At 40.7% G+C, this 19317-nt stretch overlaps 1 protein-coding gene across 1 annotated transcript in view; it reads left to right on the plus strand.

Moving 5' to 3' along the window:
• FBN2 (fibrillin 2) overlaps positions 1 to 18690 on the plus strand; it is a gene marked incomplete at both ends in the record, with an annotated part of 261800 nt that extends 243110 nt beyond the window's left edge. The window contains 10 exons of the mRNA XM_080804778.1: positions 2239 to 2364; positions 3923 to 4129; positions 5187 to 5312; positions 6852 to 6974; positions 8196 to 8312; positions 8936 to 9064; positions 10858 to 10977; positions 15241 to 15472; positions 16623 to 16794; positions 18316 to 18690. Of these exons, the coding sequence (XP_080660904.1) occupies positions 2239 to 2364; positions 3923 to 4129; positions 5187 to 5312; positions 6852 to 6974; positions 8196 to 8312; positions 8936 to 9064; positions 10858 to 10977; positions 15241 to 15472; positions 16623 to 16794; positions 18316 to 18690 (1727 nt within the window). The remainder of the gene's footprint in view (positions 1 to 2238; positions 2365 to 3922; positions 4130 to 5186; positions 5313 to 6851; positions 6975 to 8195; positions 8313 to 8935; positions 9065 to 10857; positions 10978 to 15240; positions 15473 to 16622; positions 16795 to 18315) is intronic.
• Positions 18691 to 19317: the final 627 nt, after the last annotated feature.

Here is a 19317-nt window from a genome sequence, read left to right on the forward strand (position 1 = left end):
GGGTTTGTCTCCAGCCTGTCATGCTGCATAGACAGAGCTAAGTGCGTGAAGACAAGAGCAGTGAACAATACCATGGTCTCTAATTGGCATACCTGATGTGGTTGAGAAATTTTCAAAGGATGAAACACGGAATGCTAAAAATCAGAATTTCATAGGTGGTGCAACATTACATCAAGATATGCCCTAGTGAAATTACAAATGTCAACAGCAGAAAAAAGAAAAGAAAAAGGTTACCAGAAGAGACTTCTGTTGGCTTTAGGCAACTGGGCAGAAAAGGAAAATGCCTACAAGGTAGGAAGAAGATCAAGATACTTTCTTCAGGTTCTCACACTAATTCTCACGCCAATGGTAGTAGAGAAAACATAATCTAAAATTAAGAGACCTATCTAGCAATCTTTCAAGTTGTACATCATCAGACATGGAGCAACTCCTTCAATATGTCCAACAAGAGCCCTTCTTAAAATAATTCAGACAATGAAAACACAATCAAAATAAAGATGAACAACATCAGGGATAGCATTAGATCAAGAAGGCAGACCTCAAACCCTCAGATTCTAGAGATAACAGACACCCACCATTTTTTAAATCCGTAACTTAGTTCAGTATTTTTGTATATACTTTAATATTCCCATAATAAATTTTCCTTTCTAAAAGGGAAGGAAAATTTCACCAAGACACATCATGGTGAATTTTAGGATACCAAGGGCAAAGTGAAAACCCTTAAACTTCCAGAGAGAAAAACCAGATTTCCTGCAAATGAACAGTAACACTGGGTAAAAGGAAACAATATTTTTCCTAAGATTCTAAGGAAAAATAATATTGAACTGAAATTCTACACTCAGTCTAGTAAGAAAATAAAAGACATTATCAGAATCATATTCTAGAGTATTTAGCACCCACATACCATCTGTGAAAGGATTACCAAACTAGATACTCCAGTATTTTGTTTTATTAATCCCAAAGGATGGAGTACTATGCATGAAGCAATGGTAAGCCAAGGAACCGGGAAACCTCATGATTTGGTTTACAAAGATATGGATGGCACATTAAAGAAAATATCTAACAAACCAAAATTTCTAGATCACAGCGGTGTGGCAGGTGGCACCAGGAGAGAGCAGAAGGAACTAATGCCAGAGACGTTTGAAACTGGTTCTTGTTGAAACCGATAGGAAAGTATTCATTACAAATACGTATTGAAGCTTTTCATGGTTATCACTGAAAGGACAGAAAGAAGATTATAATTTCCAGGCATGAGATGGAGACAAGAGGAAGGCATAGAAATCTAGACTATTGTAAGAAATTCTGAGGGAGGGAGGGCAAGAGCATGGTAGATATAAAACAAAATAAAATGACAGGTAAGAATCCAAACATACCAGCAGTCACAATAGAGAAGAATAAACTGCTGCTTAAAAGGTGGACGTACTTTTTAAAACTCCTTTAAATCCACTTTGGTGCTTTTTCTAAGAAAGGTACCAAGTCAAAAGGTGACATAGATCGACAATAAAGGGATGGAACAAAACACTGAGGACAAATACTGATAAAAAGAAAGCACAAGCAAAATAAATATCAACAAATTAAAGATTAAAAATTAAGTATTAAGATGAAAGCAGTTGGGGCGCCTGGGTGGCTCAGTGGGTTGAGCCTCTGCCTTCGGCTCGGGTCATGGTTCCGGGGTCCTGGGATCGAGCCCCGCATCGGGCTCTCTGCTCAGCGAGGAGCCTGCTTCCTCCTCTCTCTGTGCCTGCCTCTCTGCCTACTTGTGATCTCTCTGTGTCCAATAAATAAAATCTTTAAAAAAAAAAAAAAAAGATGAAAGCAGTTTATCAAAAAATCTCATTATCATGAGCTCCTTTATGTTCATAATAACAGAGCTTCAAAAAAAAAGCCCCAACCAAAATTATACAGAATATCAAATACAGTAAGGACAAAAGAGATTTTAATAAAGAAGTTTTGCTTTAATTTATCACCAACCAAAAGAGCATTACTACCTAAATTCCTTCCCTCACTAGTGGCTCTCATACACCACACTGCTCCCGTGATTTCACTCAGAGCTAGTCTGGAAGCTTACCCTTCATCCCTGCCTGTGTGGCTTTAGCCCTACTCTCTACTCATCCCTAACAACTCCCGCTGCTCTGCTTCCAGCCTCTCTTTCCTGTCACTGTTGCCTAACCCACTCGAGGATAATTTGAAAATAGTAATTTTATAATCTCATTATTCACCCTATTTGTTTTCCCAAAGACGAAAATGAATGCAGGACCAAGCCAGGAATTTGTGAAAATGGGCGCTGTGTTAACACTATCGGGAGCTACAGATGTGAGTGTAATGAAGGATTTCAGTCAAGTTCCTCAGGCACCGAATGCCTTGGTAAGTGACACCTGAGTGTATTTTACCTGGTAAATAAAACATCTGTTTTATGATGTCATCACAGAAGAGCTCTACATACATATTCGTGCCTGCTAAAAAATACCCCAATCTGAGTAATCCATATACTTCTTCTTAAAGGTACACATCTATCAAAATGATGTATTTCTGTGCATGTGAGTTGTATGCACATCTATGCGTAATGTAAATAGCCATCTTAAAGTATTTCCAAAATTAAGATTAATTAAGCTCTATGGAAAATGTGACTTTAGTAAAACTTACATCAGGAGATGATTTAATTCCAAAAGAAAATATTTGCTATGTGAGGTAAGCTTTGCTGCATTAGTAATATTAAAGCAAATGCCACACTTCAAAAATGCAGTGAAGGTCAATTTTTATTTTATGATGCAGAAAAAATGTTTTACAAAATATTTTCCTATGGAAAATATAAATTTCAGACATTATGTTGTATTTTAATTGCTAAAATGCATACATTATAAACCATTTCACCTAATTATGAGCAGGTGTAAAAGTATGGAGTAGTAAAATGTAAGGCAAAATGAGCGCTCATCACTTGATCTGATAGAAAAACAGCATGTTTCAGCAATATCAGATATTTTTCCAAATGATGTCAATGCACTGAATCCTAGGAAATTATTAGTCAAGAAAATAAATTTTGTTTACTGATGTCTTCAATCCAGACCCTTACTACCCACCAATCTTTCTGGCAATAGAAAAGATAGCCTACCTACTGCAATGTACTGCTCTGTTCCTATTATTAAGGTTTCACTAGGATGGTTCATTAAACCATATTAAAGATTTATTTGCCTATTTACATAAGAGAAATTCCTTTATTTATACTAAAAAAAATCTGCTTATTCCAAATGTTTGAATACTCTTTTAGATGTAGAAAAGACGAGATTGGATTGAAAATGTACCAAGATTGTAACATCATCCAGGATTTACTTTTGAAAAACAAATCCTGATACTCATTTGCTTATTTAAAGAGAAATAATTTGGGGTGACTTGGTGGCTCAGTCAGTTAAGCATCTATCTTTAGCTCATGTCATGATCCCAGGGTCCTGGGATCCAGTCCCGCATTAGGCTCCCTGCAGGGAGCCTGCTTCTCCCTCTGCCTGTTGCTCCCCCTGCTTATGATCATGCTCTCTCTCTCTCTCTCTCCCCTAAACAAATAAATAAAATCTTTAAAAATAAATAAAGGAAATAATTTCATTTTTCTTTTGTTTGTGTTCTACAGGAATGGTAGTTTACTATCAGTTAGTTGCTGATGGGTTGAAGAAAAATAAATTGATTCCCTAAGCATATTATCACTTTTTATCAGATTTAATAAACTATAGTAAAAGAATACACTGTGGACTCGTTCTCCAGTAGCTCTGCAATCATGAAGCCTGCCCTGAAGCAGGGCAGCTGTTCACAGAGAACAGTACTTATCTTTGAGAAAGTTTGTGCCAGGAAGAAAAACATTGGCTGACCTGTTGTGTTTGAAGAGGAGGGTGGGTGTTCCGTGTCACTGACGCTCACTCCCCACATGTGATTTCAGACAACCGACAGGGTCTCTGCTTCGCAGAGGTGCTGCAGACCATGTGCCAGATGGCGTCCAGCAGCCGCAACCTTGTCACAAAGTCTGAGTGCTGCTGTGATGGGGGGCGAGGCTGGGGTCACCAGTGTGAGCTCTGCCCGCTTCCTGGAACGGCCCAGTACAAAAAGATCTGTCCTCATGGCCCGGGATACACCACCGACGGAAGAGGTGAGGAGCTGAGGGAAGGTCCCGTGCATTGTCGATACAGTTAACAGTAATTGATTCATTGGAAGGAAAAGTGAAAAATCGGTAAAATGGCTAAAATATTTGTATGCATGTGTGTTTGTATATGCTTTTTGCTAATGATTAAGAGACTTCAAAGGAAGTAGTCTTCATACTGAATCTAAGAGCAGAACTTACTAGGAAACAGAAGCCTGAAGCTTAGGTAACAGTAAGTAATTTTCTTGAGATCACATGCTTTCTAAGGGATGGACCCAGAAGTGGAACACATGTGCCTGACCCCAAAGGCCATGTCTGTAACCCCCAAACTCTACTTGCTTTATTTAAATAGGTGTTGCTTATTTGAGTGTGCACAAGTACAGTCTGTTTGCAACATATTTACAAACCAAGCCTCATAATCTGTTAGTGGTTTCCAGGTGTTTTTGTTGTTGTTGTTTTGTTTTGTTTTTTTCTCCCTGACACTACTCCTCATTGAAGTTTATACCTAAAGGCTCTAACTTTGGAGATAATTCTAGCCTCTGACCCATGATTCCCCTTTGTTTCCTTTTTTTTTTTTTTTTTTTAAACAACCACCTGAGAGACTGTCCTGAAAAAATACCATTTTCTCCTATAACTGTACAGGCTGTTGGCCCTGGGCCCAATTACTCTGCTCATGAAACCCTTTCTTGAGAGTCTAATCCAAGTGTGGATGTGAGGTCCAGGAGTGGGAAATCACCACAAATCCCAGATTAATTGGACTTCAGAGAGGTAGCTTTCTATGTCCCACCAAAACAGTTCATACTCAGATTGCAAAATGAGTAGACTGAAGCCAGGCTCTCAACAGAGCCTCATTTATAGACCTTCCAATCCCTCGCGAATATTCTTTCTTCCCGTCCATGTTGCTGGAGTGATGAGGAGGCACCCAAGTGCTATTGTGAATGTTGGTTGCTAGTTATTTCACGTCAGTCCCTTCGTTTCTCTTAGATTCTCACCAGTTTCATCCTTGCATATATAATAACGTGTGTGTGTGTGTGTGTGTGTGTGTGTGTGTGTGTTTTCCACACAGATATTGATGAATGTAAGGTGATGCCAAACCTCTGTACCAATGGTCAGTGCATCAATACCATGGGCTCATTCCGATGCTTCTGCAAGGTCGGCTACACGACAGATCTCAGCGGCACCTCGTGTGTAGGTACGTCTGAGGGTGGCCAACTGCTGTTTCCTAGAGCCACTGCTGGCAGCGCGGTAGGGTTACCATGGAGCACCACTATGTTCCTTAGGCAGTCATGCCGTTCCTTTCAGGAAAGTGGTTCCTGGTATCGCAGTAGTTGTCCTTGCCCAGTAAGCTGCGACACAGAACTGTTCAGTTCATCAGGAAGTGTTCAGTCGCAGAGTATAAAACTGTACAAAATCTGCTTCACCATTTTATATTTTAATTTAAAATTAGAAGTGCACCTTCGTTTGTCAGTCTCTTGATGAAAGAAGAGGGCTCCTGACGGTGAGCCTGTGTGTGAGTCTATGCAGGGAGAGCGCTTTTGTGCTTGTTCCTCATTGCTGGGTTTTTGCATAAAATATACGAATGAAGCCGCCTGTAAAATTTAAAGTTGCAAAGCAGTGTCAGGACAGAATTCTTCTACATTTTTCACAATCTTTTTTCTAATTTAACTTCTCACACCCACACTATTCTGTACCAGTTGAGGGCAGGGGGTGGGGAGCTTGCTTCTAATGGGTCTTTCCAAAGCATTTGACTTAGTTTTCACTGAAGAAAAAGAAGTCTCTTTTCCTCCATATTAATCAACTTGCATGGTAGTCCATTAAAGTGCCTATTTTAATAACAAACACACCTGGCATGAAAAGGTTCAGAAAAACCAAACTGGCCCTTTGTAAGCATTTGACTCACTTGGTTGGGCATGAGAGTCCTTGAGAACAGGCTAGCATCACGAGCTTCTGGCATGCTGGGGGCGTCCCTCAGTGTCCTTCACAAGGAAATGGAGATTGTTTGCTGTCCATCATAGCAGAGAATTCAAGGGAGGACGATTTGGGGAGGGTTGTTTTGACTCAGGATGTGAGCAGAGTGTGTAGAATCTACAAAGCACCGTGCTGTGTGCTGGGGCTCTGCTATCTGGGCTAAAAGAAAAGAGGGAGACGTTACTGAACCCTGCAAGGAGAAAGCTATGCACCAAGGGCTGCTTTGAAAGGCGCTGTGACCTCTGATCCAGTGACTTGGAGCCTGAGCCATCTTGCAGGGTAAGCGGAACAAAGTAAGGACCAGACAGAAGACAGAGGGCAAGAGAGCCTGCTGACCGTGTGGGTGTGCAGTGGAGCTGCCAGGCCAGGAACAGCAAGGGCCTAAGGGGCGGCAAGCCTGTGGGACCCCATGGTGCTCGGCATGTCAGTTAACAGTTTAAGAGAATGTCTTCCAGATTCATTTGTAAGATGAAGCTCTTAAGAAAATGATCCTCGTGGTGTAAACCAAAGTACATAAGACTAAAGAATGCAGTGGGGGTTTTTGCCCCTGGACATTACATGTATCCAGGAACCATAAATTGATCTACAAAGTAAACCCGTATGTTACTTTCAAGATAACTGCTGTGCATCATTTTCCCCTGGCTGTTTTTCCATTTTAAGTTGAAGCCGAAAGGATAAAGATGAAGTAGGAACATGGAGGGAGGAAAGAAGCCAGTGGTTGCTTGAAACTAAGAATTGTAATCTTGACCTCACTTTCATTTAGATCTAGATGAATGTTCCCAGTCCCCAAAACCATGCAACTTCATCTGCAAAAACACTGAAGGGAGTTACCAGTGCTCCTGCCCTCGGGGCTACGTCCTGCAAGAGGACGGAAAGACCTGCAAAGGTGAGGGACGCGTCACCACCATTCCCGACCCTCTTGTCTCCCTCCTTGCACATCCAAAGTCAGCTAGGGAGCTTTTCTGGCTGCATGGCCTTCGTTAAGGAACATCTTCCCGGTGACCACTTGATTACTCACAGAAAATTCTACCAGAGGACACGTGGTAGGAGGCAGGGAGAATTAAAGCCCAAATCACAGCTGTTTCCTTCTTATCTAGCACACCACACAAAATGATAATTTAGTGAACTTATATAAAACAAAAAAATGTTAGGGAGGGAAGAGATTGAAACAAATAACTAAAATAAGATTTCTTTTGCTGCTTATTTAAGATTTTATTTCCTCTCATCTATCTTTATTACACATTGACTGCAGAAGATTGAAAATGAATGGGTGAATTTCATTTTTTTGCACAGGTATTATTAAAAGTAATTATCAAACTAAACTAGACAGTGACGATAGCTCCAGTGCAAGACTCATGCATTCAGTTTTATCATAAACCTCTCCTATATGGAATGAATGGATTGAGGAAATTTCTGTCTAGCTAAATGTTTGAAATACAGGTTATTCTTAAGAAGATGTAGTTTTATTTCCAAGGAATACCAAATAATAATAATAATTATAGTAAGCAGTACTGTTCTCTTAGATCTTAGTGAACCTCTGTGAGTCAGTTTAATTTTGCATGTTATGAGTGCAGACAATGCATGTTTATTAAGCTTTAAAATGAGTGCTATAGTTTCTACATTTATTTAAATATATTCTCCCATATTAAGTTCTAATCTCACCAGAATTACATCTCGAGTTTTCTATTAGTATAGTCCAAATATAAATTCCATTTATGACCAGAAACACAGATGCCGTGTTTTTGCTTCCTCTGGTGTTTATGATGCTGTGTTCACTTGGAGCCTAAGAGCCTGACTCAATGCTTGTTTTCAGACCTTCATCAGTTTCCAGCTTCTGTTTTATTTTTATTTAACCCGTCCCCCCAACTGTTCTCACAGTGAATAGCCTAAGGTTCTAATTCTTGCATTTAGTGCACAGTGAAGTACATGGCTGGTCACTTATTCCTCTGCTCGCCCTATGCATTATGGGAGTCTTGTGACACTTCCAGCAGAACTCTACACGAAATACCCCCAAACAGAACATGTCCACATCCTGTGGCTTCCTGAGAGGGAATGCAGGGCCAAGTAACTCTGCACTTCTTTTTCACTGGCCTCTCTTTCACCTCAGACCTTGATGAATGTCAGACCAAACAGCACAACTGCCAGTTCCTCTGTGTCAACACACTGGGAGGTTTTACCTGCAAATGCCCGCCTGGTTTCACACAGCACCATACGGCCTGTATTGGTAAGACACATGCATGTGGGAAGTTTTGCTAATTGTGGGTAGATGCATAAGAAGTGTATTAAAAATGGTAGACTGTTGAATGGCTCCATACTTCATTTAGAACCTCTAGGTCATGATTACTGGTTTAGAAATAATAAAAAGTGTTTTTCATAAGAATAGTATCCAAAGGCAAAAATACATGAAGTCCAAGCTTACTTAAGATCCAAGCACATAGACGGTAGGTATATTCCAAACAGGACCTTTAGATTGCATTCTAAATATAACCATGTATTTTCAGACTAAATATAAATAAAGGCTCATTGTGATTTAGAACATGCTAATGAACATGGTGGGTTATTTTATGCTAGAAGACACACATATGTTAAGAGAGTTTCAGTCTGCATTGTCAATAACCAAGTCCTCAGTTGGCCCAAGATACGCTCTATTTTCACCTCTCTTGAAATGCTTTTTTTTTTTTCTTTGCCACTTATGCCTCTAACGTGAGAGTGAATCCTGGCATAGATTTCCCTCAAGTTTTCACATCTTGAACTTAGGTTTTCATGCCTCACTTTGCATTTCGTGTAGTGAAATCTGAGTCATATAATGATTGGGAAGCTTGACACTCCTCCTTCCTGCTTTGCTAGACAACAATGAATGTGGGTCTCAGCCTTCACTTTGTGGAGCAAAGGGAATCTGTCAAAACACGCCTGGAAGTTTTAGCTGCGAATGCCAAAGAGGGTTCTCTCTCGATGCCACTGGACTAAACTGTGAAGGTGAGTTTATCTGCTAAAAAATCCTTAAACTAATACAGCAAACTATTTTCTTTTAACTTGCAAGCCACCAAACGAGAAATGAGATCATCTCAAAAAGAAAAAGGTATTTAACAACTCAGCAGTTGATTTTCGTTCATACATTTTCGTATATCATTTTGGGGGTAGAGGAAAACTTTAACATGATAGAACAAAACTTCTATATGAACTGGCTATTAAAATAACTGGATTCTCGTATTGCATGGAGCACTGGGTGTGGTGCATAAACAATGAATTCTGTTGTGCTGAAAAGAAATTAAAATAAAGTAACTGGAGTCTTTGCCTAATTACTTATCCAAAAAAAAAAAGCTGAAAAGGAAATCTGTAGCTAGTAATTCTGTACAGTAGTGTACAGGTACATCAGAAAAAAATGATGGGCTTTTTTCCATGATAACTAAATGTGTGAAAGTTAAGTGTAAGAAAAGAAACAGTTATCAAAGAGAATTGTAAAATATATGAAAGCTCTGGGGAAAGTGATAGCTGTTTCCATTTTATTTGTTCTGAAACTCCTCCTATTCACTCTCTTCTCTAAAATGGGCATTTTCTGTTAAGCCACCCACCCTCACAGTAGGTATTTCCTGTAAAGTCAAAGAAACATTTAACTGGGAATAAAATAAGAATCTGTCTATACTCAACAAAATATTATACTGTTCTCCAATATTTCCACTGCAAGGGCTAATATAGTAGAATTGGTATATTTTACAAAACACCCATGCCAAAAATTATAAGACTCTGTACATTCCCTTATGTTTTTATAAACTATTGCAATTTAAGTCCTTATTGATTTTAGTGTCCCTTTATTATTCCTTGGGATTTATGATTCTGGATTCTAGAAATATATTCAGGGTTTTAATATACTCTTTATAAGAAGTATAAGACATTTATAAATCTAATTTGTAGCCAAGAAAAGTTCAGTTTTAAAGATTTCCATTTTAACATTTTATATTTGAAGTCCTTGGAACTTCTAAAGTATTCTGAACATACAGCTGCTTGCCACGTGTAAGTTCAGCCTGTGACCATCCACATAAGATACCATTTATTAATTAGCCATATAAATTTGTTATATACACATCAAACATGCCAATTTTATTTCACTCTTTATGAGTAGATTTCAAAGTCTCAGTTGTCATTCCAAAAGGGTACGCATGTGTGGACAAAGAAATTATTCCATATGTTGTAATAATACTACATCATATCTAAAAATAATATATTTAAATACTTAAATTTTGCATCTAATTAATGTCAAATGGTAATAAAATTTTTTGCATGCAAAACAGTTATACTTTTTAGATATCTCTGTAGTGCTTATATCCTCCCAAACATGAAGATTTTTATTAAGATTTATTTACTTACTTGCTTATTTATTTATTTATTTTAGACCATGAGTGGGGGCATCAACTCTTGGTTTTGGCTTAGGTTGTTATCTCAGGGTCGTGAGATCGAGCCCCACATCAGACTCTGTGCTCAGTGGGAAGTCTGCTTGAGATTCTGTCTCCCTCTCTCTCTACCCTTCCCCACCTCTCTCAAATAAACAAACCTTAAAAAAAAAAAAAGTAGAATAAGGTGGGTTCTTATCTCAGAACCATTCTTTGTATTGCGGGCTAATAATCATGTGACTTGGAAAAACTGACAGCCTCTCTGTGTGTCTTGTTTATCAGTTCCTCTGATAATAGTTAACACAGGTTGTGCTTGGAGGGCATTTAAGAACAGTAGAGGAAAGGGGGTGCATAAGTATCTTGCCGGGATTGTTTTTGCAGATGTGGATGAATGTGATGGAAACCACAGGTGCCAACATGGCTGCCAGAACATCCTGGGAGGCTACAGGTGTGGCTGTCCTCAAGGGTATATTCAGCATTACCAGTGGAATCAGTGTGTTGGTGAGTTCTCACTTGTTACATAGCATCTTCTTTCTTACTTTAAAGTATCTGTGTAAGATGAACAAATAATAAAAGTGTTGATGTTTCAGTGTAGCCTCTGAATCCTAGAACTTTAACACCAGTCCTCTGGACGGATGCATGGGGCTCTGTGACATTAGTCTACTTTTGTATGTTTGAAAATATCCAGAATAAAAGTGTTGTTTTAAGTACCCTAAAGGGAACTCAACTAGAGCTTGTATAATTACGATTTTCTACTAGATGTAATTTTAACTTTCTGAAGATGGTGTCAAGATTCATCATCTTTATTTGCGAAGGTCAGGGGCTTTTCATCATTAATTTCTTAACTTTAGATTTGGGGTTGAAGAATTGCCCATCCATCTCCCTCATAAGTCCTACATCTAAATGAATTCAGATCAGCTTAATAAGGACTGTCCATCTGTGCTTTCCAGTTGCATACAGTTAATGAAGAAGGCTAAGTATCTGAAGGTAGAAAAGGTAACTACTTACAGCTCATTCTGTTGAATTGGATTTGTCTCCAGACAAAAGTGTTTGTAAAATAAAGTCTCTAGGCCCTCAACCCTGTTCGTGGCATTGATAACAGTCAATGGAAATTCTCCTTTAAGGGAGAGCCTGATCAAAGAGAACATTATTCTGTGCTTGAATAGCCAGTTGATGTATTTAGCAGAGGCCTGATTTCTTGGCTCCGTCTGAGTGCACTTCATGGACCTGCCCTCAGCAGATGCCCCAGCAGCCGAGCCTGAAGGGGAATCGAGGTCCTGAGGGCAGCCGGTGGGTTGCTCTCCTGTGCCTCTGCCATGATTAAGTTACCCCACTTGTTTCTCAGATACTTCACTGTGAGCATCCACTTGATAAATTAATCTGATTTTATCCTTTGTGGTCTTCTCAAAAGAAATTTCTAATGACAGTTTAGTGAATTGAGAAGAGAAAATCAAGTTGAATTTCAAAGGAGGGAAGCCAGCTTGGTGAAAGCCACAGAGAGGCTGTGGTCTTGTACAAGGCCAAAGACAGATGCTCTGTCAGCCCATGAATAAATAGATGCTCGTGCAGGGAAATGCAGAAACCATTCGTGATCAAGAAGTTAGGGACACAGTTTCCAAGGACTGTCAGAATGATGAGTTAGGCAGTCAATCAAAATGATTGGTGGGGTTACTTCTTTTTCTCTTCACACACAAAAATGCTGCACAAGTCCTTATGCTCGGATTGATTTATAAACAGGCAAAGTATAGGCACACTCTTGAGAATATAGAGATCAGTGCATTTGTAGACAGCTATTGAAACAGTGTAAAATAATTATATTGCTTTGCTTACTAAAGTGGAGGGTCTCCTATTTTATAAATAACATGGTCTTCTTGGTTAATTCTATGGCTCTTAAAGCAAAAGAATGAACTTTTAATATTTCATGGGTGTCAGCTTATTAAATAGAATTCTCATTTTTGAAATGTTCCTAAGTATAAATAAGAGCACCTATGGCGTATCAGCTCAGTTTCCAAGTTTTTAAGTTTTCTGGAGCTTCTGCCTGTGAACATCTAGTGCAAAAACAGCTGTACAGGTTTTCACTAAATCGGTCTGATTTTAAAATTAAGGCTGCTTCTACATCCTGATTCCCCTTTGGGGGATTCTCTGAGTAGGCATTTCAGCAAGGCCATCACCCCCCAGCAGCTCACATAGTGTCAGGGCAGGGATTTACTTGGAAAGGTTCTAGATTCATCTGTGCAGGGTTGAGGAATCTAACTGGTCCCAACTTTAATTGCTGACTTCCTTGCTTTGAGCCCTACATAATTCCAGTGGGAATTTTAACCCAGCTATATGGCAGGGATAGAATTAAACCATCAGGAACAAATAAAAGCAACAGGTTCTCAAAAGAACAAGAATCCTGACAAAATACAACTTGAAAGGCCACAAATTATTTTTACCTGTTAGTGCGTATGTGAATATCATTACTCATTTCATATGCTTGAGGGGGGAAATGCAGAATGAACTCTTTCACATTTATCTGAATTCCCTTAGTAAATGGACAAAACGGTTCAGAGTCAATGCATCAGATAGTTTAATATTAAATTGTTAATACTACTGCCAGCTTAAGGAAAATGACAGTTTTTTTGTGTTAATACTGAAAAAAGGTTTTAATTCAAATGAATACTTGAAAATATTTCTGGTCACTTGCCAGAGAATATTTATAACACTCTGGTATATAGGCTATAGAGTTCCTCAGATGTTTGCAAACATTGTAATTATTCAAAATTGAAAATAAGTATTACTCTTTGCATATAAAGAAAAATTTTTTATTAGGGAAGTTTTTGGTTATGTAGTATTCACTAACTTCCAGTTGCTTCTGGGGTCACTTCAAAATAATTTGATCACAGCTTAGTGAAGCATAAATCAGCTCAAAGTATGTATCAAACATGAACGTATTTTCAAAGTGAGATGACCAGAGTCCATAAAAATACACCACAATGCACATTTGTAACATACAAATATGAAGTGTTTCATGGTGCTTACGAAAACAGTACACATTTTTAAATGTTCTTGTCAGTAGTATGTAAATACCATTTACTCAGTTGGTTTTGCAGATAATTTTTCTACCTAACACAATGTCTAATACCATATTCATAGCAGGATTGTTTTGTTAAATTATAACCTAATTTGCATTCTGTTACAAGAGAAATACTGGATATAAATGTCAGAGTTAATGATTAGAACAGATAAGCCTCTATGGCAGAATGCCAATTCTTTTGTGTTTAGAAATAAAACAGCAGTTATGTCTGTGTCATGGGCAGCCTGGTGATTAAGAATTCATTAAATACTTTCTCCCGATGAAATGAAGACTGAGAACTTGTACATATTAGGTAATCATCGCAGGTTTAGATCAAGAATTCTCTATTTTGTTGGCCTGATTTAATTGTGAAACTACAATGATGACACAAACGTTGCCGCATAATGTCTGCCCTTTCGGTAACCCACATGCTGAACTTAATGAGCTCCAGGTTCCTGCAAGAGGCCCCCGCCACACGGAGACCCCATCTGCACCCTCCATAAGCTCTCTGCGTGGCTCCACGGAGGCCCTTCCCTCCAGCTGCCGTGTCCTCTCCTTACACATGGAACGTGTCCCCACGGGGGCTGAAACACAAACTTGTCACATCCTAGGTCAGCATACACGCTCTGTTCCAGGGGAGTCCCAGGAATCAGCGAGAATTCCACGGCATAGACGGGACTTGTGCCCAGGGCGGAAGCTGGATTATAAGAGAGCTCAAAGGAGTCAAGCCACATACTCTCTATCAGCCAGACAGTTAAGAGCAAAATTGTCATCTCCCAAGTTAAAAGCACAATCAGACCTTGATGTTGTTAAAATAAGAGCAACTGAAAGTATAACCTGTAATTATCCTGCAAGAATTTACAGTGTTTGATTATTAAACAGGTAAAACTGACATCAGCTTGATGCCCAGATGCAAACCTCTCTCCGAAGACACATTCTGCCCCTAACAGGTTCTCAGTAGCTAAAAGCATACAAGATTTTTGGTTCAGTAGATCCACTTAAATAATGTTTCTCTAGTTATTTTAATTCAGACTATTTAAATGTTTATATATATTTTCTCCGCATATAGAATGAATTTGGGAATTGCTGGGAGAATATTCATGTACCCAGATAGAGGTTTTTTTTTAATCGAGACAGAATTCACAGACCAGAAAATTCATTATTTCAAAATGCGTAGAGTTCAGTGGTGTTTAGTATATTCTCACCAGAGTTTGCAGCCATCACATTTTCATTGCTCCAGAAAGAAACACCATACCCATAAGCAGACATCCCCATTTCTCCCTCCCTGTAGCTCCTGGAAAATAGTAATCTACTTTCTAGCTCCATGGACCTGAGATTCAGGCTTTTGAAGTAACCTTCAGTTCAGAGAATATAAAAGTTATTCAGTAGACAGACTGCAAAGGTCTCTCCCCAAGGACTGCCATTGCATTGAGAAACAGCACAAACAGAAAATATAAAAGGATAGGGCAAGGCTTTTTTAAAGCCATAATTTAGGCGGATTTGTTGGGATTTGGTGGTTTGGGGTTTGTTTTGTTGTTGTTGTTTTTCCTTTTATATGCTTTTGCCAATCAGCCATCAGGGTAAACATTTTTTAAATATGGTTCTAGAGATATTTCTCTATAAAACCATCAAGACTGTGAGACGGGGCCTCTTTTTCACCCCACGGCCCCTTTGCCCCCACATAAGAGTCTCTTCCTTTGTGCTCCTAGACGAGAACGAATGCTCCAACCCCAGTGCCTGTGGCTCTGCTTCCTGCTACAACACCCTGGGGGGATACAAGTGCGTCTGCCCCTCAGGATTCTCCTTCGACCAGTTCTCCAGTGCCTGCCACGACGTCAACGAGTGCTCATCCTCCAAGAACCCATGCAATTACGGCTGCTCTAACACGGAAGGGGGCTACCTCTGCGGCTGCCCGCCTGGGTACTACAGAGTGGGACAGGGGTAAGGCCACTGCCCACCCCCCCACCCCACCTCACACACAGGGAAGCAGGAAAGTAGACGGGGATGAAAAGCCCAGGAGAATAAGCACTGCTCAGAGGACTTAGGGTATGGGAAGAAGCACCACCGGGAAGGCCCCTGGTGAGGTCAGCACAGCAGGACCGCTGCCTCTATGGTGGCTGTGAGACCACCTTTTATTATATAGGTAGCACTCTCCTGCCCCTTGGCACAGCCTGAATTGACTCAGATCCCTCAAGGCCAGAGACAGGTCAGTGTTGAAAAATATGGCTCCCTGTTGTCGCTGAACCTGGGTTCTAAAGTTCAAGTAGAAATGGCTACACCCCAGATTTTTCTATGAATTGCGGCAAGTGCTTGCCCAGCGGTCCCCAAGGAAGGAGCCTGTCCCTCCCTTTGCTCCTCTGGCTTTATACTGCACAGAGAGGATGGGCCTAGTTCCTGTGCTGCCATCTCCCCCAGGCTTGCTTTCTTACAGCAAAGGGCCCTTTCCCAAGCGAGCCGTCTCGAGGGCAGCTGGCTGCAGCGGAGGTGCAGGCGGCCTGCTCCTTCCACCCAGCAGCTGGCTCTCCCAGCACAGAAGACAGGAACTGATGAGTCAGTCAGGGTCATCTTCCCCAGAAGGAGCAGTGAGTGAATCAGGCACTGAGGGGTGGGAACACATGTGTCTACCACTGGTACCTCATAGTGCTTGAAACCCAAGTCTTGGTCCAGGTAGGTGTCCTTAAGAGCCAACTCAGTGACTCTCACTGTCCATAATGGGAGCTCACTAACCGCAACTGCTGCAGCAGCGAGCTCTCTCAAGAGCATAAGCACAGGTTTCAGACTTAACAAAGCAACAGAAATTCTTTTTTAACTTCGTGATTTAACTACACCTGAGTGCTTCGGATGAATTAGGATTGAAAACTGGAGAAGCCTGGAGGTACTCTCAAGAATTCTGATGTTCAGAATGAGGGAGAATCTCATGCATCAAGTGTCGAAGGAAAGAGTTACCAGGAGTATTAGGTTTTCCTGTTTGTGAGTTTACAGTTCACTTTGTTGGTTTCTTGTCTCCAAGAAGTCTCTGCTCTACCACTGGAAAACCACAGTCACGGTTAATGGTGAAGTCTAACCATGCCTTGCTTCTTCTTGCCCACAGCCACTGTGTCTCAGGAATGGGATTTAACAAAGGGCAGTACCTGTCCCTGGATGCAGAGGTCGACGAGGAAAATGCTCTGTCCCCAGAAGCATGCTATGAGTGTAAAATCAATGGCTACTCTAAGAAAGATGGCAGACAGAAGAGAAGTGTTGGGGAACCCGAACCCACTGCCGTGAGTAAACCTCTGTCTTGTCACAAGATATTATCCTTAAGCAGGAACATGTACTACACAGTCAACTTTTACATCAGTTTCAGCCTCATTGAGGTTACAGCTTTCTTGTAATAACTAAATTCACAGACACAATATGGCAGAGACACATTAAAATTAATGGCATTATTAGCTCAGAACACAAGGACTAGGGGAAAAAAAACTTAAAGATTTCCCTAGCCAAAATGTCTGTGGTTCTATTTTGTAATAGTAAACAGGCCAGTATTAGATTTACTTTAAGTTGACTGAGGTACTAACTGTTTAAATAGGGTGATTAAGATATCCATCAAATACCCCTTGACTACAAATCCAGAAATTTTGCTTATGAAAAACTCCCACTGTGATACTGGGGACAGGATTCTGTCTGATCACTGATGGGCACTTTTTTTTTAAAACGATTTTATCTACCTACCTATCTACCTATTTTTCTATCTGTGAAAGAGAGAATGTGTACCCAAGTAGGTAGAGCGGCAGAGGGCAGGTAGAGACAGAATTTCAAGCAGACCCCACACTGAGCATGGAGCTCAATGTGGGGCTCGATCTCAGACCTTGAGATCATGGCCTGAGCCAAAATCAAGAGTCAGACAGTTAACCAACTGAGCCACCCAAGCACCCCAGTAGGCACTTATGTGCCAGCAGAGCCAAGTTCTTACTTAAAGGTATCCACTCAAAGCTTTGGATTTTTGCTTGTCTTACAAATAGCATTCTAGGGGCACCTGGGTGGCACAATCAGTTAAGCAGCTGACTCTTAGTTCCAGCTTGGGTCATGATCTCAGGGTTCTAGGATGGAGCCCCATATCCAGCTCTGTGCTCAGCACGGAATCTGCCTCAGAATTTTGTATCTCTGTCTCCCTCTGCCCCTCCCCCTGCTTGCTTGTGCCCTCTATCTCTCTAAAATAAATCCTTAAAAAAAATAATAAAATCGCATTTTAAAACCTCCCACCCTTCTGACCAAGTGAGATTTGGTTTATCTGGGACATGCCATACCAGTTTTTTACCAAAGCTGATTCAAACCCAAGCCCAGGACTCTGCAGGTCCCTCTGTCTTCACTAATGGCTCCCTGTAAACACACCCCACTCATGGCTATAAATCAAGCCAGGCCTTCAGAGGCCAGATAGCTCTGGGGATCATCCCTACTATTGGCTAAGAGCCAACATCATTTCTTAAATTATTTTTTCATTAATAAGCTTGTTATTCCATAAACTCATCAACAGTATTTTACAGTGTGAAGCTCTCTGTAGGCTCAGCCCTGTCACCAGACCTGGGTCAGGTGCATGAGAGGATGTACAGAACTCCAGATTGCACTCTGTGGAACCGACCTTGCCCCCAGCTGCCAGGGCCTTGCGGGAGCCTCCCTGTACAATCACTCGTGGTGCGAAGAGCACAGAGTTGTCCCCCTGGCCACAGCCCCAGCAGAAAGCCCCTCCCCGTCCTCTGCGTGTGCCTTAGAATTTCTTCCCACGTCCTCTCCTTCTCTTTCTCCAGGTTGAACACGTCAGCCTGGACAGTGTCGACATGGACAGCCCCGTGAGAATGAAGTTCAACCTCTCTGGCCTTGGCTCGAAGGAGCACATCCTAGAACTCATGCCAGCCATAGAGCCCCTCAATAACCACATCCGCTATATCATCTCCCAAGGGAACGACGAGGGGATCTTCCGCATCCACCAGAGAAATGGGCTCAGCTACTTGCACACGGCCAAGAGGAAGCTTGTGCCCGGCACGTACACACTGGAAATCACTAGCATCCCTCTCTACAAGAAGAAGGAGCTTAAGAAACTGGAAGACCGCAATGAGGATGACTACCTCCTAGGGGAGCTCGGGGAGGCTCTCAGAATGAGGCTGCAGATCCAGCTCTATTAACCCCTAACAGACTTGGTTCCAGGCTCCAGTCCCTGCACAGCCAGCCTGCAGCAGCCTCGGAAAAATCAGCAACTAACTGCGAAGAGGGGAAAAAAGACTTTTGTTTCTTTCCTCCCTGTCTCAGACTGCAGAATGTTGACCCTCACAGGGGGGAGTAATTGAGACTCTGGTATGGGCAAAGATTTGAGTACAAAGGCAACCGTGGTTACTGTATTTTTTATATAACTTCACTTTAAAATATATTAAAAGAAAACTAAAACTAAATGTTCAAGAGATCAGCATATGGCACTAAATGCACAAAAATAATGTGAGCTTTTTTTTTTTTTTTTTCCTGTTAGCAGTCTGTAACACTTTGGGTATTTTGCTATAGTTGCTAATTAAAAAAAATATAGATGTTTATTTATTTTTAATGCAGTAATATATGGAGAAATGAACAAACTATGTAAACAAAAAGGGAAACTCACTTGTTTTTCTTTAGATTTATAAATTTGAGCTATTTCTTTTAGAGGTGCTTTTTAAAAAATCCAGTAGATTCAAGAGAGGTTTCCTTTTGGTTTTCTGCCAGGGGTCCAACTGGTACCCATCTGACGATTTTTAAAGAAAGCCTCCCAGAGCTGTAAGGGCAGC

This window comes from Martes martes (assembly GCF_963455335.1).
Source record: "Martes martes genome assembly, chromosome: 5".
Classification (NCBI taxonomy): Eukaryota; Metazoa; Chordata; class Mammalia; order Carnivora; family Mustelidae; genus Martes; species Martes martes.